The sequence below is a fragment of the Scyliorhinus torazame genome, chromosome 4 (genome assembly GCF_047496885.1).
Source record: "Scyliorhinus torazame isolate Kashiwa2021f chromosome 4, sScyTor2.1, whole genome shotgun sequence".
Classification (NCBI taxonomy): domain Eukaryota; kingdom Metazoa; phylum Chordata; class Chondrichthyes; order Carcharhiniformes; family Scyliorhinidae; genus Scyliorhinus; species Scyliorhinus torazame.
Window position 1 is genome coordinate 223,883,205 of NC_092710.1, and position 24,403 is coordinate 223,907,607.

Here is a 24,403-nt window from a genome sequence, read left to right on the forward strand (position 1 = left end):
CAGCGCCCCCTAAATAGGCAGAGCAGAATTCAAACACTCGTTTCAGGCGGATCAGCGTTTGTCAGTGCAACACTGAAGGAGAAAATCAAGTTGCAGACATAAATACCTATGCTGCCGGTTGCAAAACAAGTTTTGAAAAAAAAGTCAAATTGTCAAGCAATGTTTTCTGCTGATTAGGCCAGCATTTATTGCCCATCCCTAGTTACCCTTCAGAAGTTGGTGGTGAGTTGCCTTTCTGAACCGCTGCAGCTCTTGAGGTGTAATAATAATATTATAATCTTTATTACTGTCACAAGTACGCTTACATTAATACTGCAATGAAGTTACTGTGAAAATCCCCTACTCGCAGTCCAGTGCCTTTTCAGGTTCACTGAGGGAGAATTCAGAATGTCCAATTCACCTAACAGCATATCTTTTGGGACTTGTGGGAGGAAACCTGAACACCCGGAGGAGAGACACGGAGAACGTGCAGACTCCGCACAGGCAGTGACCCAAACCGGGAATTGATCCCTGGTCCCTGGTGCTGTGAAGCAACTGTGCTAACCACTATGCTACCGTGCCCATGGTGCTGTTAGGGAGGGAATTCCAGGATCTTGACCGAGCGACAGTGAAGGAACGGCGATATATTTCTAAGTCCAAGTGGTGAATGACTTGGAGGGGAACCTCTGAGGTTCCCAGGTATCTGCTGCTCTTGTCCTAGATGGTCGTGGGTATGAAAGATGCTCTCTGAGGAACCTTGGCAAGTGCATCTTGTAGACGGTACACATGGCTGCCACTGTTCGTCGGTGGTGGAGGGTTTGAATCTTTGTGGAAGGAGGAGCAATTAATCGTGCTACTTTGTCCTGGATGCTGTTGAGCTTCTTGAGTGTTGTTGGATCTGTACTCATCCAGGCAAGTGGAGAGTATTCCATTACGCTCCTGAATTGTGCCTTATAGTTGGTGGACAGGCTTTGGGGGTCAGGAGGTGAATTACTCACTGTAGGTCCTCGCCTTTGACCTGCTCTGGTAGCCACAGTATTTATATGGCTTGCGCAATTCAGTTTCTGATCAATGTGGACTGTGGGAGATTCAGCAATGGTAATGCCATTCTATGGTTTTCTGTGGTTAGATCCTCTCTTGTAGGAGGTAGTCATTGCCTGGCACTTGTGTGGCATGAATGTAACTACAACAGTGAATGTAATTACAACAGTGTTGTCACTGTTGTAACGTAGAACACATGACACTCAACAAACTCCTTATTACAGAGGGAAAGGCAGCCGATGGGGGTGGGGTGGGTGTTGGCGCTGCTGAATTTTGGGGGGGGTTGTTAGTGCTGCTGAATTTGTTGTTTTATTATTGTGCGGCCAAGGCGGAGAAGGTGTTAGGGTGGTGCGCTAAACAGGAGGTTACCCGGGTGCGGATGGCGTCGAGGTCGTGCAAAGGGTCCAGCTTGGAGGTGCTGGCGACGGCGTGTCTGCCGTTCATGCCAGTGAAATAATTGTTGAACCCGATGGTTGTCTCCACTTTGAAGATATGGTGGCAACTTCATCAGCATTTTGCTGAGAGCAGTGACAAGATAGGCTCCTACTGCAGGAATCATTTATTTGAGCCAGCGAGATTAGATGCCACATTTAGGGGTGGAAAGGGAAGGGGTTGGAGAGGGTAATGGATTTGTTTCTGGAGGGGTGGTTTGCCACCTTAGAGGAGCTGAAGGAGAAAGCAGGACTGGTGGGGGCAGATATGTATAGGTACTTTCAGGTAAGGGATTTTATTCGTAGGGTATTTCTGACATTCCCGGTGGCGCCACCGTCTCCTTTATTGGAGAGGATTCTTTCCTGCACAATTTCGGAGGAGGGCAGCACGTCCAGGATATATGAGAGAGGAGCAGGCCCCGAAAGAAGAGGTGAAGGCCAGGTGAAAGGAGGAGCTGGGACCCAAATTGGAGGAAGTGGTGAGGAGTGAGTCCGTCGCAGGGTTAATGCTTCTTTATCCTGCGTGAGGTTGAGTTTGATTCAGCTCAAGGTGGTGTTCAGGGCGCATCTCACCAAGGCCAGAATGAGTCGATTTTGTGAGGTGGTTGAGGATGGGTGTGAGCGGTGTTCGAGAAGACCTGCAAATCACATGCACATGTTCTGGTGCTGAACCAAATTGGTGGGTTTTTGGGGTATCTTTCTTCAGAACCACATCAGCGATCCTAAATATTGATTTAAAGCCCTGTCCGCTAGTGATTTTATTTGGAGTCTTGGATCGGCCAGAGTTGATGACAGGCACGGGGACAGATGCTCTGGCATTTGCTTCGTCGACTGCTTGGAGGCGAATTCTGCTGAGCCGGAGACAGGTGAAGCCACCTCGGCATGGCTAGGTGACTTGATGGTGTTTCTGCACCTCGAGAAGGTGAAATTTACAGTGAGGGGGTCAATTGAAGGGTTCTACCATAGATGGCGGCCTTTCATTTTGCACTTTGAAGAATTAGTTACTGTTAGCTGTTAGTGGGGGATGGGTTGGCGGGGGGGGGGGGGGCGGGGGGGCTAGTGGGATGGTTTGGGGTGTATTTCTGTTTTGGGGGATGGGGTTGTTGTTACTCCTGTTGTTTGTAATTTTTGATACTGATGGTGGGGTTGTTATGGTTGTATATTTTTGATATAAAAAGCTAAAAGTTCAATTAAAATATTTTTTTAAAACAGTAAAACATCATTCTTCCAACTGACCAATATGAAAACAATTGCCTTATTTTTCTGTAAAAAAAAAAATCAATTTTGAATATTAAACGTTTGCCTTTTCCAAGTTTCTGGTCATCTTCTGTCCTTTTTGTAATGCTTGACTTCTTTAAAGAAAATATCTTAATAAGAAGATCTTTATTCCAAGATGAGTACAAAGTGAATACAACATTGCTGATTTGAGGTCCCATTTATTCTTTATGAGTAGATACAATATTACTAAGTCAGTAATAGGAGAAAAAACAATCATGCTAGTTTAATGTACATTTTTAATGAACAATCAAATTAAAGCGGTGGTGTAAGTAAATTATACAGTACTACTAGTTACACACCAGTTCTGTATGAGGTAGTAACAATGATTTAAATTCTGGTACGGATTCAAGATATGTAATGATTGCCTTCATATTTGGCAATTTGAATATGCATTTTAATTCAAGATCATGTTGTGCAAGTGAATCATTTGCCTGAGCACCAGATTTGAAAAATAAATTAGTCAAAACATTATCAATGTTATACCAAATGAATATCTTTGCTTATTCATTGTTTTCTGCACAATGGAACTGAGTCAATGCTTATGCAAATCTTACTAATTCATGTTGGAACAGAGGTAAATCTCCCAGTTTGAATTGTATATCAACCAAGAAAGGATTCAAGGAAGACAGTTAAAATCATGTTTACCTATTCTAGAAGTGTACATAAGGTTTAACAAGCAGTAAGAAGTCTAAAAATCTGCAAAAGTATAATTCAGATTACAATAGAACAATGATTATCTATGTCACATTACACATAATCAGAATGTTTAAAGTAATTGGCATGTTGGTTATTGATTTTTAGTCTGCATCATAGTCATAATAATCTTCATTGTCAGTTGGACCATTAATATTTGAGCGATCATCCTCCTGTGCTTTTTTTGCAGCAATTTCAAGAAACGCTTTTCCTTGGACACCATGAATAGTATTATAACCACAACTGTTCAGCATCTTATTGGAAGATAGCCACATCTCACCTCGATAATAGGCTGGAGTTGCACAGTAGCCACTTTTGATTTCCAGTTGTCTTGCAGTCAATAAGACTCTGATTTTCATGAGGTCACATGTACAGTTCCACGGGTTACCATCCAGATAAAGCTGCCTGAGACGAGGAAAATATCCAAGCACATCAGGGTTAAGAGATGATAACCTGTTGTTCCGCAGATTCAGAACTCGCAGCCGCTTCATATTTTCCACTGTCTCTTTACAAATGTCTGTGATATTATTTCCTTTCAGATCTAGCCTTATAAGAGTATCAGGGAGCCTGAAGAAAGAACAAAGGATAAGAATTATTGCCATCTTGTTCCAGATTGAGATAGAAATACGCAATGAATGGTAAATACAAAATTTTGCAGCATAAGTACCAGTGGAAGGATGTCATTACAGCACAGCAAATGTAATTATAAATACCGATGCCAAAAGGTTTTGCTACTAAGGATGAATTGCTAGAAGCTGGAAGACATAAGCTGCAACGTATAATAGAGGCAGTACAGAGATTTGTAAATGAGGACAAGGAGCTAAGGGAGCACACAAGTCATTTGGCAAAATTTGGAGTGACGGGCAATGGGCATTAGTGCGGGACTGGTCGTGGGCAACAGAACATTTTGAAAATTGTAGGATGGTGATTAGAAGAATTGTGAGAAGGGAATTTTGGAAATCCGGCCTGGGAATGACAAAGTATTGATTTAGCAACAGATTTGCAAATCATTTAACTATTAAAAATATTCAATTGGGAATTTCTTCAGGGATACTCCTGACCATCAGCTTTTTGTTGAAACACTGTTTAGGCAGAGAATTCCAGGGTTTCTACAGATTTTCTCATGAAGAACCTTGAGAAAATTATCTTTGTAAACTTCCTGTAACTATCCATAAAAGTCAGGTTGATGGAGAACCACAATTTACAACATTTCTCAAAAAACAATTCCCTGGAATAATGAAGTAGCATTCCATCTGCATTATCATTTCTGAAAAATAATTTTAATCATTTTAAAAGCTAACTTAGAGGATTTTTAAAAATCATAGCGATTACAGCTTTCATACTTTGAAAAATATTGGGTGTTCTTAAAAAAACTGGAAAATGCTTCTGCAGTCCTCAAAGTATTTAATTGGATACATGCAGGTTTTCCAGCTAAGCTGACACAACACGTGTTATCCACTTCTAAGTGAATTATACAAAATTTCATGGAATTCTGCCAGACTCTGTCACACTTTTTACTTGAGCAGTCAGTGTGTATGATTGAATGACTGTGGTAAAATGTCTGCCATCTCTCCACCTTCCCAGATAGCAAGTTCACCTCCTGAGACATGTTTGAATATGAATGAGAGTTGAGACTTGAATTTGAACTTCATCACCCAATTAAGATTTGGGGTATTTTAAGATTCAAAATACAATTTCTGGCAGTAACTATCTAAGCTGTGCGGATCATGGACCCTTTTTAAATTAAAAATGCATGAGCCTGCCTAACGTTTTAAAATGGCCTTTGCCAATATTTCTTCATTTCCTATTGCTCCTGATAGTTTCTTGCTGGTATATGTTAGCAAGAGATTTTCGTAAAGTATTTCACCCAACTATTATTATTCATGTGTCAACCTTGACAATAATTGTCAGAAAGCATGTCAGTAAATCTTAATTATGTCCTCATTTGACAGTTCCACTTTCTCCTTCCAAGAGCAGTCACTGTTCAGGATCCTGAGATGTGTCTGAGGGCAGGATGCTTTGGCCCTGTCTGCACCAGGATTGACTGGTCTCGCTGAAAGTCAATGGGCTGCCACATCCTCCGCTGCAGATCCCATCACGGCGGGGCCAGAAAATCCCAGTCTGGGTTTGCATATTTAAACCAGAGACTTAAAGACAATTGTAGGGATCCTACCCTCACCTTAGCTGGGAACAATTAACTTATTTCCTAACAGTGCTGTGGGTGTATCTACAACAGATGCACTGCAGCAATTCAAGAAGGTATATCACCACCACCTTTTTTTTAGAAAATATTTTATTGAGGCATTTATAGTTTTAACATTTTTAACATTCTAAACAGAGAGATCCAACACACGCATAAACCCCACAATAGTACACCCAACTTCCCCCATCCCTAAACCCGAACTACCCATTGCCATGTGAGAGTACCTTTAAGAAATGGGTGTTTACTACTGCAGTGATGTCAGAGAATGGGTGGAACTGGGCTGTCTGTCAGCTTTTTACTTTTAGGCTGTTTGCTGCAGGGTTTCGTTTTCAGTGTTGGAGCTGAAGCCAGACAGAGCAGGTGTACTGTTGATCACTCTGCCATGAATTTGGTAAATTCAGAATTATAAATGTTCTCAGTAGTGACTGTAAACCTAATGTGCTTCTGTTAAAAGAGGTTTCTTAAGTCTTATGGATGTTAAAAGGAAAGCTTAAAAGATTACTTAGTGTTGTAGTCTTTGGGGGTTGTATTTGAATTAATGGTTGCTAAGATGTTTACTGTATGTTTTAAAAAGGTTAACTTGAGTTCATAGAATAAACATTGTTTTGCTTCAAAAAAATACTTTTCCATTTCTGCTGTACCACACCTGTAGAGTGGGCTGTGTGCTCCCCATACCACAATCTATTAAGAGTTGTGGGTCAGGTGAACTCCATGATACACTTTGGGGTTCTCTAAACCCTGGCCCATAACAAATTGGGGGCTCGAGAGGGATAAAAATCTATCCATTGGATTGGCTTAGTGAACTTAAAGACAGTGAGGGGTGAGCATATTGTGGTTGCTTTTCAGGTGTGGTATTCTAGTTTAAGTAGGGAGTGTGTTGTGCACAATGGCTCTTTCAGAGGCTCAGAGGTTTTTGGGGTTCTCTAAACCCTGACCCATAACACCATACATTAGATTCCCTGCCCTTATACGTCACTTCCATGCACCCCCCAACCCTGCCAGAATATTAATAATCACTTATTGTCACAAGTAGGCTTCAATGAAGTTACTGTGCAAAGCCCCTAGTCGCCACATTCCAGCGGCTATTCAGCGAGGCCGGTAAGGGAATTGAACCTGTGCTGCTGGCATGGTTCTGTATTGCAAGCCAGTTATTTAGCCCACTGTGCTAAACCAGCCCCTTACTGACGGTCAATTTTCCTTCAAGCAGTTGATGAATGGCTGCCACCTCCGAGCGAACCCCTGTAGTGAACCCCTTCAGGCGAACCTAATTTTCTCTAGCCTAAGAAACCCTGCCATATCACTGACCCAAACCCTGACTTTGGAGGCTCCGAGTCCCTTCATCCCAGCAAAATCCATCTACGGGCCACTGGGGAGACAAAGGCCAAAACGTTGGCTTTTCTCCCCCCTTGGGCTCCCGGATCTTCCGACACTCCAAATATTGCCATCTCTTGACTCAGAGTCAGCCTCCCTGCCAGGACCTCTGACATGACATCTGAAAACCCTGCCAAAATCCCCTCAGCCTCGGACTCGCCCAAAACATATATATATGGTTCGCAGGACTTCCCCCACAGCTCCCACACCTGTCCTCTACCTCCTCAAAAAACCTGGTCACAGTCATGTGAGCCCTGTGGACCACCTTAAACTGGATCAGGCTAATCCTGGCACACAACGAGGATACATTGACTCTCCTCGGGGCCTTCTCCCACAACCCGACTTCCAACTCCCATCCTAGCTCTTCCTCCCACTTCCTCTTCACCTCCCCAATTGGGACTCCTTCCCACTCCATCAGTTCCTTATATATTTCCGAGACTCTGCCCTCCCCAACTCCTGTTTTAGATAACACCTTATCCTGTAGTCCCTTTAATGGGAGGTGAGGGAAGCCCGGGACCTGCCTCCGAACAAAATCCCGTACCTGCAGGTACCGGAACCCCTTCCCACCCGGTAACTCAAACTCCTCCTCTAGCTCCTCCAAGCTCAGGAAACTCTCCTCAACAAAGAGGTCCCCAAATCTCTCAATCCCTGTCACCAAAGAGAAAATGCTGGAAAATCTCAGCAGGTCTGGCAGCATCTGTAGGGAGAGAAAAGAGCTAACGTTTTGAGTCCAATTACTCTTTCTCAAAGCTAAAGACAGAGAAAGTGGGAAATACTGTGGAATAAAAATGAAAGATGAGTCATAGCCACAGAAACCCAGGGTAACGGGGTGCTAATAGCCACAGAAACTCAGGGGAAAGAGTGCTAATGGCAGTTCCCAGAGAGAACAAAAAGATGTGAAAGGCCAAACAGCAGAGAAACTAGCATCAGAAGGTAAACTGTGACAGATGTAGATGTGGGGGGAGGGGAAGGGGAAAGCAAAGGGGAGAAAGGGTAAGGAAAGGTGGATAAAATGGGGGGGGGGTTAAATATATATTAAGAAAGACAAGAAAGAAAGAAATGGTAAAAGACAGTTAAAATGAAATGGGATGAAAACAAATGGGTCAAGGTGGGGTAGAAGTTGTTGAATTCAATGTTGAGACCGGAAGGCTGTAGCGTGCTTACCAGATCAGTGACCACATTGACGCCCCCTCCAGACTCATGTGCTGCTTCCATTGCCCCCACAGCCTAAGGGCTAACACTACCACTGGGCTTGTGAAGTACCATGCTGGCGAGAACGGCAGAGGTGCCATTAATAAAGCCTTCGGACTCATGCCCTTGCAAGACACCACCACCGTCTCAACGCTCACATCCAATGAAAGAATTTTTAAAAATCGCACAAACTGGAGATCGCACCAAGCTAATTATTGGATCCTTAGAATCCCGACACTGCAGAAGGAGGCCATTCGGCCCATTGAGTCTGCACTGACCCTCCAAAGGAGCACTGTACCTGGGCCCTCTCCCCCCACCCCCACCCACCCACCCAATCGCCGTAACCCCACCTAAGCTGCACATCTTTGGATTGTGGGAGAAATTTGAAGCACCTGGAGGAAATCCATGCAGACATAGGGAGAATCAATCCCGGGACCCTGGCGCTGTGAGGCAGCATTGCGAACCACTGGATAAGCTTGCTGAGTCATCAGGTAAAGGGAAGAAACACATTGCATTCATCAGCAGGTTTATACTCACCATTGTCAGAATGTTAGGTAATCCAGTCAGGTATCAGCTGAAACTATTCAGATTTGTAACAGACAATTGAATTATTTCACATAAAGAAATTTGCGTAACTTGTGATAAAGTCAAAAAAACAATAATGAAACTCAATCGACTTTGCTTTTCATAAAATGATTCTTTTCACTGTTAGACGTACAATGAACAAAACATTACAAAGAAATTGATCAAGCTTATCCACAACATTCTGCCACTGGAAACCATGATTACATCATCAAATTATAAAATTGTCAATATTCCATTTGGGTTATTCCTGTAGGTGGTGCTGTGATGCCATGTCATGTAACTGGTTTGCTCCGGCGGAGGTAACGTTTCATGGTTGCCCATCAAATCAGATTTAAACTCAGCTTTGGAAATAAATGGCAGTTCCATTTATTGCTAGGTGGCTCTGCATCAATATTAGTTCCGTTCAAAATATTCTAGCTACAGGAAGATTTGGATGATAGAATAATGATGAGAATGCAATTAATTTGGGGGATATGAAATGTCCCATTTTATCCTGTTCACCATCTCTTTGCTTCACGTACTTAACAGAGTCATAGAATTTACAGTGTAGAAGGAGGCCAGTCGGCCCATCAAGTCTGCACCGGCCTGCACCCATCCCAAGCCCATACCTCCACCCTAACCCCACACCTCCACCCTATCCCCGTAACCCCACCAAACCTTTTTTGGACACTCAGGGCAATTCAGCATAGCCAATCCACCTAACTAGCACCTTTGGACTGTGGCAGGAAACCGGAGCATCCGGAGGAAGCCCACGCACACACAGGGAGAACATGCAGACTCCGCACAGACAATGACCAAAGCCGGGAATCGAACCTGGAACCCTGGAGCTGTGAAGCAACTGTGCTAACCACTGTGCTACCGTGCTGCCACATTGTACCCATCCACTGGTGAAGTACTGTAGACTATCAGTCTTATAGACACTTCCCCCACTATCCCTCCACCCCCTTCCCTGCCTTCTTACTGTTTAATTTTGAAAAATCCACTCGGTCAACCTCCCAGTGACAAAATTAAACTTTTTGACCCACCTCAATCTCTGCCTTCCCCACCACACCTCTCTCGCCATCCCATGGCAAATCCAGACTCACTCTAATCGTTAACGCTGTTTCTCTCTCCACAGACGCTGCCAGACCTGCTGAGTTTTTCCAGAATTTTCTGTTTATATTTTTGTTAACTATTGCTTACTGCTGTGAAAATGTACATTGCTGGTAAGAGGGTCTCACTTAAGTTATTGGATTTCCTTAATAATTGATCTCATTTAAGTTTTTTGTTCATTGGTAGAGTTCGGATTTAGTAGTGATCTGCCCAAGGCCAGGTCCTCTGCTCATTTCTCCATGCCTGGTGAACTGCGCTTTCCTGTTCGGTTGTTCCTCTTCAATCTGCTGCGCTCTCCACAACTTGGCGCAGCAGAGGGGAAACCAGCTGGACACAGAGGAGATGAAGAGCACCACATCTCTTCAGATGAGGAGGAGGTCGAGGAGGGTGGTGAGGGGAAACCCATGGAGGATGAGGAGGAAGGGCCTCGGGCCATGGCCAGGGCCCACTTGTGAAATCTCCATACGAAGGAACTGCTATCTCAGCAATAGTGTGGTCCCCGATTCCATGGAAGCCATTGGCCGGACTCTGCAGGAGAATGATGATGACTTGCATTGAGGGCAGCGGCATGCTCCTCTCATCCTCAGAAATATGTCTGACTCCTGCCTGACATAGAACTGAACGCATTATGCCAAGAAATGGGCTTATTGTGGATCATGGGGTTCAGAGACGCAGGATATGCTCTCATCTGTTTCCGTCCCCTTCAACGTCAGGGGTCCTGGTGTGTTCCTCTAACTAACCTCGGGGGTGGACAGCCCCTTAGCACTTTGTCAGCCTGTGGCAGCCTCATTCATTATTGGAGAAGAGTGGGTGCTATGAGAGGCCCGAGCGTTGATGCCAGTGGAGGGGGTGAGGGGGGGGGGTTGTTGACAGCAGCAGCGCATCTTCAATGGGTCATCAATGTGGGAGGTGACAGAGACATAACGCTGCCACTCTCACACCGCATCATGGATGAAGTGCCAAGTGTGCACGGGGGTTTGCAGATCATGGGCCCATGGAGGTCTGGTGGTGAACAAAGTAAAATTTACTGTAAGTGCTATATTATAGTAGGGACCTATCTTAACTAGTGCCTGTGATCACCCATGCACACTAGCTGCCACAGTTTCCTACTTTTCCTCATCCCCACACTGCATCTAAGTGTCTGCCTAGGATCCACAGCTGAGGTCGAGGTGGTCTGCAGCCTTCCACACTCTGTTGTCTGAGATGACTTTGGTGGATGTCCACTGGGGGGCCTGGGTCTTGAGGGTCCGGGTGTACCTTCGACGAGCACAATTGTTGCAGTACTGCCCTCCTCAGTGTGCAGGACTGGAGATGTGCCGCTTACAGGGAAGGGTGTGGCAGATGTGCTGGGAACCCCTGGGGTCTCCCGGGAGGAGGACTCTGGCTGTGGTCCTGCTGATCCTCTTTTTTTCAGGTTCCCAGGGACCCCTGGGCACCTCCATAGGATTGAGTGAGATCTGGTGCTGACACCAAGGATTCCCCCCAGTGCCTGCACCATATGATTGAAACCCTCAGCCATGGAGGTCATGCCCACAACCATGGAGCAGACATCCTCTGCACCAAGATCCCCATTATGGATGCCACCCTCGCAGTGTTGGCCTCGGTGCATCTGAGTGACGGCACCATCTCCTCGGACAAAAGGCAATAGGACTCCTACAGCCAGCCTTGCAGTCTGACGAGAGATGCTGTCATCTCTCCCTGATTCTCGCGAGTCTACCTTTGCAGTTCCACCAGCTCGGGGCCATCTGAATCCAGGGGCACGTCATAGGTCAGAGGCTCAACAGAATCTTGGGCTCTGGCAACCCTCCAAATGCCAGATCCCTGGGACGTCCCAGCCTCCACCTGCTCTGGATCATCATCTGCGAGGTGCTCATCAGTGAAAGATCCAGAAGCCTGTCTACTACTTATTCCAACCGAGGTGTGAGTATCTGGAGGTGGAGCTGTGACACCTCTTTGAGGCTGTGATCAGATAAGTCTCTCTCTGAGCAGCTATGCATCTTCCTGGGGATGCATGAATGGTCCGGGCTGGACGACTGCCCTGCAAGAGAAAGGAGATGACATTAATACACCATGGGGGATTAATAGTCCAAGATGTTTACTCACGTGGGGTTTTAGGTATGACTGTGTGTCCTCACTTTTCTTTGCTGCCTCCATTTCACCACGAGCACAGGCACGGTCAGGCTCCTCCCCGGCCAGTTCAAGCACTCTTTCCTCGTGCGGGGTCAGGTTTCAAAGCTCCCACATGATACCAGGTGGCTTTGCCATCTCACACCGGTTGTGCTGCAGTTTTTTCTGCGCAGACACAGATGGGGAGATTGTAGGTGGCACACCTGCCAGACCAGACAGTTGGGAAATAACATGCCTGGGATTGGAGTGGGAGCAGGAATGTGAGAAGCAAATTTGCGATGGGGGAGAAAGAGTGCTTCATGACATGTGGGCAACCTGGCAGATCACTGGGTAAGAGATCACCTAGAGGTGTGAGCGGTGGGTGAGGGGGTGCAGTGAGTGACTGAAGGTGGCAGACTTACCCTGGCCATGTGGAGTAGGCCATTCATCTTTTTCCTGCACTTTGCCCATCCTCTTCTGCAGAGTGCTGTCACTGAACAAGGCAGCTATTGCCTCCCAGACGAGACTGGTGACCTTGGCTGGTGTGTCGCCTGCCATATTCCAGGTAGAGTACACCCCGCCTCTGCTGCACACCGTTCAGAAGTCTGGTCAGGGCTCCCTCGGGAAAATGCGGAGCTGGCTTCCGTGCTGCCATCCCCCTCAAATGGATCTGGACCAAATGCTGGGGAGACATTTATAAGGAACTCCCCAGTAATTCAACTGATCAGGTTTCCCCAGGGCGAGCGAATCAGCGGGAGGGCGTCCGGAGCGCAGCGTCATTCTTGTGGGGAGAAAAACTTTTCTTAAAGTGGCGTAATTTTCTGTGGTATTATAGTTATTACGGTACCTGATCAGCTAAAGCACCATTGGTGGAAACTGTATGCTTTCTATTGGTTAGAATGTATGATAGCTCCGCCCTGCCAGGCGGGGCATAAGAACCCGTGCTGCCCCAGCAGCCTTCATTCTGTACCTGAGCTGCTGGGGGAAACATCTAGCTTATTAAAGCCTTCAGTTGGACTACAACCTCGTTTTAGTGGTCATTGATCGTGCATCAATTTAATAAGCTAGATTTTAAGAAGAAAGGATGGAGCTCCGAATCAAGCCGGAGTGTCTGCAACTTAGCCCCCACGCGGCAAACTCAGCGGCAATCTTTAAGCACTGGCTGGCGTGCTTTAAAGGGTATCTCGGGATGGCCGAAAACGCACCCATGGGAGAGCAGAAACTACACGTCCTGCACTCAAGGGTGAGCCCGGAGATTTACACCCTCATCGAGGAAGCGGAAGATTTCGATGCAGCAATAGAGCTGCTAAAACGACACTATATTCGCCCGGTAAACCAAGTCTAACCAAGTAAACCAAGTTGCACCTGCTTGCAACAAGGCGACAAACCCCTGGGGAATCGCTGGAGGAATTCTACCATGCACTCCTGGTGTTGGGAAGAAGCACAAAACTCTTAGTCCGGGACGCTTTCGTGGCAGGTATGCTATCTTCACAAATCCGCCAGCGTCTGTTAGAAAAGGGACACCCTGGGTCTCAGGGAGGCATGGGCCCTTGCAGGCTCCTTGGAGGTGGCCTCCAGGAACGCCCACGCTTACATTCCCGACCGGGCGGCAGTGCCCTGGGCAGCATGGAACCCCTCCGCGGCCAACCCCGAGACTTCCCCCGTTCCCCCACAGGCCTGCGCTGCAAGGCAGCCTGGCAACCCCGAGGGGCCCCGCTGCTACTTTTGCGCGCAGGCCAAGCATCCCCGCCAGTGCTGCCTGACCCGCACATCCACCTGCAAGACATGTGGCAAAAATGGCCATTTTGTGGGGGTATGCCCGTCGCGGTCTCCGGCGGCGAATGCGGACCGCAACCACAAACTTCTCCATGGGCCCCGTGCGGCCAGCGGTCGCCGCCATCTTCATATTCCAGGGCCACGTGCGGACCACGGGCGCCACCATCTTGTTCCGCGGACGCCACGTTGGAGGGATGGGCGCCGCCATTTTGCGCACCCCCAGCCATGTGCAACCAATGGGAGCCGCCATCTTGGATGAACCCCCAGGACCCCAGCTTGGCTGACCAAGCACTGCCCAAAGAGAACTCTCAACTGCTGCGATTAGCCTCGGTGACTCTGGATCAGTCTCGTCCTCGAACACTCTCAACTGCTACGATGACCGTATTCATCAACGGGCATGAGACGTCCTGCCTAATCGACTCTGGGAGCACGGAGAGCTTCATACACCCTGACACGGTAAGGCACTGTTCTCTCCCCATCCACCCCATTAATCAATAAATCTCCCTGGCTTCCGGATCACACTCAGTGGAGATAAAGGGGTTTTGTGTAGCAAACCTCACAGTCCAGGGAAGGGAGTTCAAAAATTTCCGTCTCTATGTCCTTCCCCACCTCTGCGCGCTACACTCCTGGGTTTAGACTTCCAGTGTAACCTTCAAAGTCTGACCTTCAAATTCGGCGGCCCTATACCCCCCCCCTCACTGTCTGCGGCCTCGCGACCCTTAAGGTCGACCCGCCTTCCCTGTTTGCGAACCTCACCCCGGATTGCAAACTCATCGCCACCAGGAGCAGACGCTACAGTGCCCAGGACCGGATCTTTATTAGGTCAGAGGTCCAAAGGCTACTGAGGGAAGGGGTCATTGAAGCCAGTAACAGCCCCTGGAGAGCTCAAGTAGTGGTGGTAAAGACCGGGGAGAAGCATAGGATGGTCATCGACTACAGTCAGACCATCAACAGGTTTACGCAGCTGGACGCGTACCCTCTCCCCCACATATCCAACCTGGTAAACAGGATTGCGCATTATAAGGTCTTCTCCACGGTGGATCTCAAGTCCGCCTACCACACTGCCTTCGAGGCACATGGGCGGCTCTATCACTTCTTAAGGGTTCCCTTCGGTGTCACCAATGGGGTCTCGGTCTTCCAGCGCGAGATGGATCGAATGGTTGACCGGTACGGTTTACGGGGAACATTCCCGTATCTCGATAATGTCACCATCTGCAGCCATGACCAGCAGGACCACGACACCAACCTCTGAAAATTTCTCCAGACCGCTAAAATCCGTAACCTTACATACAACAAGCAGAAATGCATGTTTAGCACCGACCGCCTAGCCATCCTCGGCTACGTAGTGCGAAATGGAGTTATAGGCCCCGATCCTGAATGCATGCGCCCCCTTATGGAGTTCCCCCTCCCTCACTGTTCCAAGGCCCTGAAAGGTTGCCTAGGGTTTTTAGCTACTACGCCCAGTGGGTCCCCAACTACGCGGACATGGCCTGTCCCCTGATCCAATCCACAGCTTTTCGCCTGTCGATAGAGGCCCGCCAAGCCTTCAGCCGCATCAAAGCAGACATTGCAAAGGCCACGATGCACGCCTTTGATGAGTCCCTCCCCTTCCAGGTCGAGAGCGATGTGTCCGACGTAGCTCTGGCGGCCACCCTCAACCAAGCGGGCAGGGTGGAAGACCGTCCTACTGGCCCTATGGTCCAGGAACCTCACAGTCTCGCACTGGCAAGACATCCTCCCGGATGCCCTCCACTCCATCCGGTCGCTACTTTGTACGACCACCAATCAGACACTCCACGAATGTCTCCTTGTCTTCCCTAGGAAGTCCTCCTCTGGGACCTCGCTCCCGACCTGGCTGGCAGCACCCGGACCCATCCTGCTCCGAAAACACGTGCGGGCGCACAAGTCGGACCTGTTGGTCGAGAAGGTCCATCTGCTCCATGCTAACCCCCAGTACGCCTATGTGGCGTACCCCGATGGCCGACAAGATACGGTCTCCCTACGGGACCTGGCACCCGCCGGAACCCCACGCACATCCCAGCCATCAGTCCCACCCTCCCCTCCACCTCAACACCTTACAGGAGGATCGGTCATTCTGCCAGCCCCGTCTAGCCCCCCCACCCCCCCCACCCACCGATGCCCCCCGCAAGTGCTCCCTTCCTAGGTCAACCATTTTCCCCACCAGCGCCGTCTAGGGGTGCCGAAGCTGCCATGGAGATCGAAGCCACGCTCCCGGAGTCACAGATGCCCGAGCCTCCACCGGAGTCACCACCGAAGCTCCGACGATTACAGAGGACGACCAGGGCCCTCGATCGACTGATTGCTTCATTTTAATTGTAAACTGTAAATATAAACCATCAAATGTACATAGCTATCAGAATTGTAAATAGTTACTAAACACTGTACGGAGGTATTACGGTTCCTCCATAGCTAATTATACCACGTTGCCATGTTTTGTAGTTTCAGGCCACCACCCCCGCCGGACTCTTTTTTAACAGGTGGTGAATGTGGTATTATAGGTATTACGGTACCTGATAGGCTAAAGCACCATTGGTGGAAACGGTATGCTTTCTCTTGGTTAGAATGTATGCTAGTTCCGCCCTGTTAGGCGGGGTATAAGAACCCGCGCCGCCCCAGCAGCCTTCATTCTGTACCTGAGCTGCTGGGGGAAACATCTAGCTTATTAAAGCCTTCAGTTGGACTACAACCTCGCTTTAGTGGTCATTGATCGTATATCATATTCCAAAAGAAATCCCACCAACTCCGTCACTGGGTTTCAATCCAGTTTTCTTGTCGGAACTGACACTTTGTCGTTTTTGGTGTTTTTTTCCCACCCATTATTTTCTGCTTGACAGTAAATTGGGAACAAAAAGTATTTGAAAACCCACCCCTAGAATTTTAGTATTGTACACCTTCCATCCCAATAATACTATCGTACCCTTTTGGGAAGGATGACAATTGATTTCGCTCCAGTGCAAGGTCTGAAAGTTGCAAACAGTGCTGCAGTGCATCCACATCAATAATCGTAATGTTGTTGTATTCCAAAAATAAATGCTTCAGCTCACACAATCCAGAGAATTCCTGTAGTGTAACGTGTTGTATGAAATTGTGACTGCAATCCAACATTTGCAACCGTGCTGGCAGTCTAGTCGGAACTGCTCTGAGTTGATTTTTAGATAGATCCACTATGGATAAGTTCGTTAAAGCCAGTGCATCATTTGCTGTAGAAAGTTGATTTTCAGAAAGGGAGAGCTCAAAGAGGTGACTGAGATACTTTAAGTCTTGCACCTGCAATTCACTGATCAGATTTTTGTCCATCTTTAAGGACCACAATAAAGGTGGCATATTTTTTGGAATCTTGCAAAATACATTCCCTGATAAAAAGAGAAAGTGCAGTGATGGTAAGAAGCTGAAGAAATTTGAAGGTAGAGAAGACAGCCTGTTATTCTTCATGCTTAAACGTTTCAGATAAGGAAGTTTCAGTGGTCCTGATAACAAAACTCAAGGCTATTACTATCCAAAACAAGACTTTCTAGTTTAAGAGCAGATGACAAAACACTAGAATGGATTTTGGAGATCTTATTGTTTTGAAGGTCAAGGATTTTCAGTTTTGCCATGCCTTCAAAGTCAGTCTCACATAAGGCCTGAATCTGATTATTACCCAGTTTTAGTACCTCCACATTGGAGGGAAGCTTACTGGGAACATTCCTCAGCTTGTTCTTCCACAATTCTAAGGTCCTCAGATTCATCAGTGTTGAAAATGTGTGCGCTTCTGTTGCTTCCATTCCACATGAAGACATTGCAAGTTCTTCAATGCCATAAAGTCCACCAAAATCTGATGCCTGCAAAACATCAATACAAGACAGACATTGAAGTGTAATTTCAATTTCCAATAACCACCTTTCACCAGGATTTAATCTTGTTTTTCTAATCCCATGAGTCGGAGGCAGGGCGCGCGGTTAAAGAAAATTGCAAATGATGAAAATCTGAGATAAACCAAACAAAACTCCAGAAATGAGTTTAGTGGAAATAGCGTTGGGTGAACACAATGACACAAAGAAGGTATGAGAGGAGCTGGGACTGAAACTAAAGAAAGAGAATTAAATAGAAAAGTGGAATAAATCTATGTGAACGTTCAATGCTTCTATGTTTTTTTGTCCTTTCTAATATCCTACATCTATATCATTAGTGTTTTATTTTGTGTAGAGTTAATTTTTTCTAAATTAATTTCACTTTATAGTCAAGGAACATAACCATTCTGCAATTGTGGCTAAGTACATTGATAAGGGGCAAATGCCAAATAATTTATCAAATGTTAATGGGTCAAAGGTCTGAGTCCCATTTATCAGAAATGCTGGATAAACTCAGCAGATCTAGCACCTGGAGAGAAACATATTCGGTATACTTTACCTTCCTTCAGTTCAGTAGGAGGATCATTTAGATGCGAAACGTTAACACTCTTTCTCTCTACAGATGCTACCAGGTCTGCTGAGTTTATCCAGCGTTTTCTCAGTTTACAAAGGGTTGTCGGTGGTGGCCCAAGGGGTTAGTATGGTGCCCGTTTTCTTCACTGTTCATATAGATGATTTGAATTTGGGTATAAGGAGCATGCTCTGTTCATATCCTGATGACCAAAAGCAAAAAGATTTGTCAAACACCGATGAGCAAATTAAAATAGTTGGCAAAGAGGTGACAGGATGTGAGCAATGTAAGGTAATAGATTTGAGGAGACAAGTAGGGAATGGGAGTACGACTCGATGGAAAAACACTGAAGTATATGGATGAACAATACTTTGGCCATTAAAGGTTTCTGAGCATTTTAAACTTTTAGAATGAGGTATAAGTAGTGGGCAGCACGGTAGCACAGTGGTTAGCGCAGTTGCTTCACGTTCCAGGGTCCCAGGTTTGATTCCCAGCTTGGGTCACTGTGCGGAGTCTTCATGTTCTCGTCGTGTCTGCGTAGGTTTCCTCCGGGTGCTGCGGTTTCCTCCCACAGTCCAAAGATGGTTAGGTGGGTTGGCCATGCTAAATTGCCCTTAGTATTAAAAAAAAGGCTGGGTGGGGTTAAGGGGAGGGTGGGGTTCTTTTTCCAAGGGCCGGTGCAGACTCGATGGGCTGAATGGCCTCTTTCTGCGCTGTAAATTCCATGATTCTATAAGGCTTAAAATGTAAGCCTTAATAGAGCACTAACTACACATTTGGCAGTCCCACAGAAAGGACAGTAAAGCCATGGTAGGTACAGCATAGATTTACCATGATGATGCCAGGGGTGGGAAGCTATAGTTACAAGGAAAGACCTGAAATACTGAGGCAATTTCCATGGGGCACTGAAGACCAAAGAGATCTAATCGACCTTTTTAAATTGTGAAGGGCTTCAATAGATTTCCTCTGATTAGGTATTCAGCAATAAGGGGCCAATTAGTTCAAAATTACAAAGAGAGAGAGACGTTATGAGAAATTTCTTTACACGGTAAATTGTTGTCATGTAAGGTGCTTTGCGAAAGAGAATCACTGAGGCAGAGACTGTGGCATGACGGAGTAAATGAATAAATGTGCAGCACAGTGGCGCAGTGGTTAGCACTGCTGCCTCACAGTGCCGAGGTCCCAGATTCAGTCCCGGCCCTGGGTTACTGTCCGTGTGGAGTTTGCACATTCTCCCCATGTTTGTGGGTTTTGCCCTCACAACCTGAAAGATGTGCAGGTTAGGTGGATTGGCCATGCTAAATTGCTCCTTAATTGTATAAAATGAATTGGGTACTCTAACTTTATTTTTAAAAAAGGTAAATGAAAATACTGAGGTGATCCTCTGACCTCCCAACAGACTGTTTCTCAGTGGCGGGAGGCAGCCTGCCATCGATCGGTGACAATATCTTCTGGTGCCGCCACTGTCAATGATATTTTCCTTTGAATACATCCTATGTCGCTGGGAAACCCCCGACGGGGCAGCGCCATCAGCAGGACCGGAAGATCCCACCGGCATGAACAGCCAGGTCTCATCCTATCTGTGAACATAAAACCTAGGAGCCAGAGTAGGCCATTCGGCCCTTTGATTCTGTTCCACCATTCAATATGATCATGGCTGATCCTCAATCTCAGTGCCATATTTCTGCTTCCTTCCCATACTCCTTGATGCTATTAAAATCTAAAAAACTATCTATCTCATTCTTGAATAGTTACTTGGCCTCCACAACCTTCTGTGGTCGAGAATTCCACAGGTTCACTACACTTTGAGTGAAGAAATCTTTCCTCATCTCAGTGCTAAATGGTCCACCCCATATCCTGAGGCTGAGTCCCCTGGTTCTAGATTCCTCAGCCAGGGAAAACATCCTCCTTGCATCTAGTCTGTCTAGCCCTGTTAGAATGTTCTACATTTCAATCAGATCTCCTCCCATCCTTTGACACTCAAAGTGAATTCCCAGTCGAACCAATCTCCTCATAGGGCAGTCCCGCCAATCCCGGTTATCAGCCGAGTGAAATTCCCACCCTACCTCTTTGGCAAGTATATTCCTTCTGAAACATGGAGAATGAGAGAGAGCAAGGTAGTGGGGTTATTTTCAGACTCTTCCAGCAGAGTGTCTGCATATATATCAGGGCACGAATGGATTGGATCTATTTTGGTACAATTTTGGTGTCCCTTCATTTAATTATCTTCAAAAGCCCCTAGTCGCCACATTCCGGCGCCTGTTCCCGTAACAGCCTCCCAGAACAGGCGCCGGAATGTGGCGACTAGGGGCTTTTCACAGTAACTTCATTTGAAGCCTACTTGTGACAATAAGCGATTTTCATTTCAAAACAGGCACTATGATATTTTAAGAACTTTGGGATTCGGATAAACACCTTAAATTCTCATTGATCCGTTCCCAACACGTACCGACACAGGAAGATGCGCTTTTGCACGGTACAACGAGAAACTAGTCATCGTCCTATTCCAAAGGCAATTTTAAACAATTATGTTTTGCCTAAGAGGAGAATGTAATCCTGATTCAGGAAATGATTTGATGTTTGCCTCCGGTAACTCCATGATCAGCAGTTACAGGCACACTCTGTCCCTGTCCGAAGCGATTTCAGGAGCAGCACCTTTTGGAATTTCGGGGAAGTCGTATTATAAGTAGTTACATCTTGCACGCATTTTGAATGCCTTACCTCGTGCTTTGCCGTGCTCAGACTTCCCAAAGTATTCACAAATTCAGCACAGGTTTTTTAAATCCATCCACAGATTAAATTTACTAAATGCTAAACAACGGAGACAAACGATAGTAGAAATGAAAACTATTGCAATACAACCCGGCACACCTACTAAACACGGAACAATAAATATCTTAAAGTAAAACAACTCAACATAGGAAAGAAAATCAATCAATCCAAAGAAATGACATTGAACTCAAATCAATAACACGATCATTAGCAAGAACCCAGGTAAGATGATGCTGACAAACTCATGGAGATTCTGTCCCTCACCCGCAGCTGTTTGATGTTGTTGTGTCCCAAGTGCAGTTTTCTGGTATCGGTTGGGATAGCTTTGGGCACAGTTGTAACTCTGTAGCAATGCACCGATTTAGAAGAGTCACAGACACACCTCGTGGGGCAATCGCCTTGGCATGACATCAGAAACGCCAAAACGGTGAGAAAATAAATAAATAGCATTTTGTTGCAGTCTTCAAGAGCTACCTGTATGGACCAGTGGTTCAGTGTACAAGCACAGAGACCGATGCCAGTGCTGAAGGCGGCCTGCTTCCGCTGGCAAGAATCTCAATCTGTATCAAAGTGTCTCAGAATCTTTTTTTTTAAACATCAGCAGAAACTCGTAAGAACGGCCGACTTTCTCTGATAAAAAGCATTGATCAAAAGAATGCCAGAAAACGATGTTATCGGGTTGAAAAGGTAAATAAACGTTTTGTTACAAACGGAAAAGGCAGTGTTGGACAATGGTATATTGCTCTGATATTTGCAAAGAAACAGAGTGCTCATAGAAACGTTGTCGCAATATTACTCAATTGTCTATTGTGTAAGGTGTCCATCTGCAAACAGGGACATTCCGTTTGGTTTTCCTTTTCGTCTCCGGCCTGTTTTTGCTGTAAAGTTGAGATAACATCACTTTGTAAAGTTACAATCATATTACATTCCAGCCCCTCGCTGTCCTTTCGAACCTGCTGATGTAAACAAAAGACCAATAACATTTGTTGCCACAGGTGGTCCAGGTCGCCAAGGTGAGCTCGGAAGCTTTAAGATCAGAGGGGATTAATGTGCCTCTTACATTTTAAAGAGAAAAGGACCCCTCATTTTTAACCCGAGCTGGATTTAAAACTCAAAAAGAATCCAAAATACCAACTACAAGGGGTAGTTTTGGAATCTGTCTAATACTAGGAAATAGGGGGAGGGGGGGGGGGGGGGGGTGGATATTGAATGCTTATGATCATTCCGATTTCCATAAATCCATAGACATGACTGTCATGGTCAGTCACTAACTCATTAAGTCCTCCTACTGTGGGATATACTTTAATCAGAACTGAGAATCAAACATAAATCAGGCTGTTTACATCACTAACTTAGCGTCAACATGAAGTAGTTTTCATTTTACACTCATGCTGAATTTGTATAATATAAATCAAATGTAATCTGACTAAAACCAAACTGAGTGAAAGGGAGGATCATGCTTCACTTCGGTATCAGGCATTGTGCTGGCACCAGGTTCAGGCTCCATTGACATAGAAATGTAGCATGGTGCAAAATGAAGTGAAAGCTCCACCTAGGAAAGGTATCTGGCAATGAAAGCATGCTGATCTTCACTTGCATGGCCAGCAATTAGCCCCAGTTCATACACTTCAACCAAGCCAGTATTAAGTATTGTAATATATGTTGATTGCATCGTTTCCTAGTGATTTACTGTTAATAACCACTTCAATGATGTTTAGTGACTCACAATATCTGACACTTCATTATGAGAATGATGAATATTACATTAACTTCTTGAAATCTTATAGCTGTTGACAAAAAAAAATCAAATGAATTTTACCCTGCACATTAAACCGCATCCCGTACACAATTTCTGTTCAATATATTCACACCACCTCCTTAATATTGCTGTCCTATATGGCCTCTTATTCCCAATGTCCATGTCATGGACAGATCACTCTGATCACACAAACTTGTTTCTCTCACCATCTACATTTCCATACTCCTTTCAAACACCACTTTATTCAGTGGAAAAAGTCTCCCTCAAGTCATTTAGAACTGCTCTTTCAAACTCCAGTCATTACTTTGATGGCCCGGATTTTGTTGTCAGTAGCAACGTGACGGCACTCTCTGCTAACCTCAAAGAAAACTTCCCACAAAGATCAAGCATTCTGTGGCATGGATTTCCCCTTTCCCAAGGTTAGTTTGAATTTGTCAATGAGTCAAGGGGACGATGAGGTATTCAGCACTATATAGTTTTGCGCATGCGCACCGATGATCGGAATGCATTTCTTTTACATGTTCGAGGCCATTTTGAAGGCCGCTTGCAGCCGACGTTATTAATAGCCGGCTGCTGCAGAGACGCAGAAGATTTAAAAAAAAATTCTACCTAATCTTCCTGCCTAAAGGGAGGCAGAGGGCAGGTCGTCCCCCCCCCCCCCCCCGAAAGTCTTCGTCACGTGCTTTGGGCACGATTGCGACTCCTCCATTTTGTTAGCAGCAAACAAGCAACAGGACAGTAAAATCCAAAATGGATCATTTTGTTATAAGGAAGAGAGGGCCAGAGACACAAACGGGCCAGGATCTCACAACCAAACCTGCTGGAGAGAGTGGTCAGGAGAATCCACAGGACAAAGTAATGTTCTATGTTCTATTAAGAAAACAGTGTAGATGGGCTTTAGAGTGGTTTCACAGGTCAGCGCAACATCGAGGGCCGAAGGGCCTGTACTGCGCTGTAATGTTCTATGTTCTAAAGCAGGGGCAAAGGGGCTGGTTTAGCACAGGGCTAAATCGCTGGCTTTGAAAGCAGACCAAGGCAGGCCAGCAGAACGGTTCAATTCCCGTACCAGCCTCCCTGAACAGGCACCGGAATGTGGCGACTAGGGGCTTTTCACAGTAACTTCATTTGAAGCCTACTTGTGACGTAAGCGATTTTCATTTTCAGTGTTAGTGTGAGCTGTTTAGAAGAGTCCACAGCAGGACAAAGCAGTGTTGGTATGAGCTGTTCAGGAGGGTCCACACCAGGACAAAGCAGTGCTGGTGTGAGCTCCAGGGCCTCTGCTGAACAGCCCATTAAGAAGAAACTGAAATCAGGCACAAAGCAGTATAAAGACAATTTGTTAAGGTATGGATTTTTTAATTGTGCCAATGCAAATCAGGATGCAAGGCCCATGTGCATTATATGCAGGGAAGTGCTGGCAAATGAAAGTTTAAAACCCTCAAAACTTCAAAGGCATTTGAAGACTAAGCATGGCGAGTTCAAGGACAGACCTCTTGATTTTTTTCAAAGGATGCAACGAGAACTTAAATCGTCAGCTGAAGTCCTCAGCAGAAAGGGGCTGGTTTAGCACAGGGCTAAATCACTGGCTTTGAAAGTAGACCAAGGCGAGCCAGCAGCACGATTCAATTCCCGTACCAGCCTCCCCAAACAGGTGCCGGAATGTGGCGACTAGGGGCTTTTCACAGTAACTTCATTTGAAACCTA

General features: G+C 46.1%; 1 protein-coding gene and 1 long non-coding RNA gene across 2 annotated transcripts; one reads left to right on the forward strand and one right to left on the reverse strand.

Annotated features, from left to right (window-relative positions):
* The first annotated feature begins 35 nt into the window (after window positions 1-35).
* On the forward strand, window positions 36-6,244 carry LOC140410782 (uncharacterized). Its single transcript, XR_011940736.1, has 2 exons — window positions 36-222; window positions 3,613-6,244. It is a non-coding gene; the product is annotated as an uncharacterized lncRNA (long non-coding RNA).
* LOC140410781 (nephrocan-like) lies at window positions 2,872-21,587 on the reverse strand. The gene is given in 4 exon segments (XM_072499397.1): window positions 2,872-3,989; window positions 16,685-17,244; window positions 17,247-17,588; window positions 21,205-21,587. Coding segments are annotated over 4 exon segments (1,551 nt in total). The 5' UTR covers window positions 21,391-21,587; the 3' UTR covers window positions 2,872-3,526.
* Window positions 21,588-24,403: the final 2,816 nt, after the last annotated feature.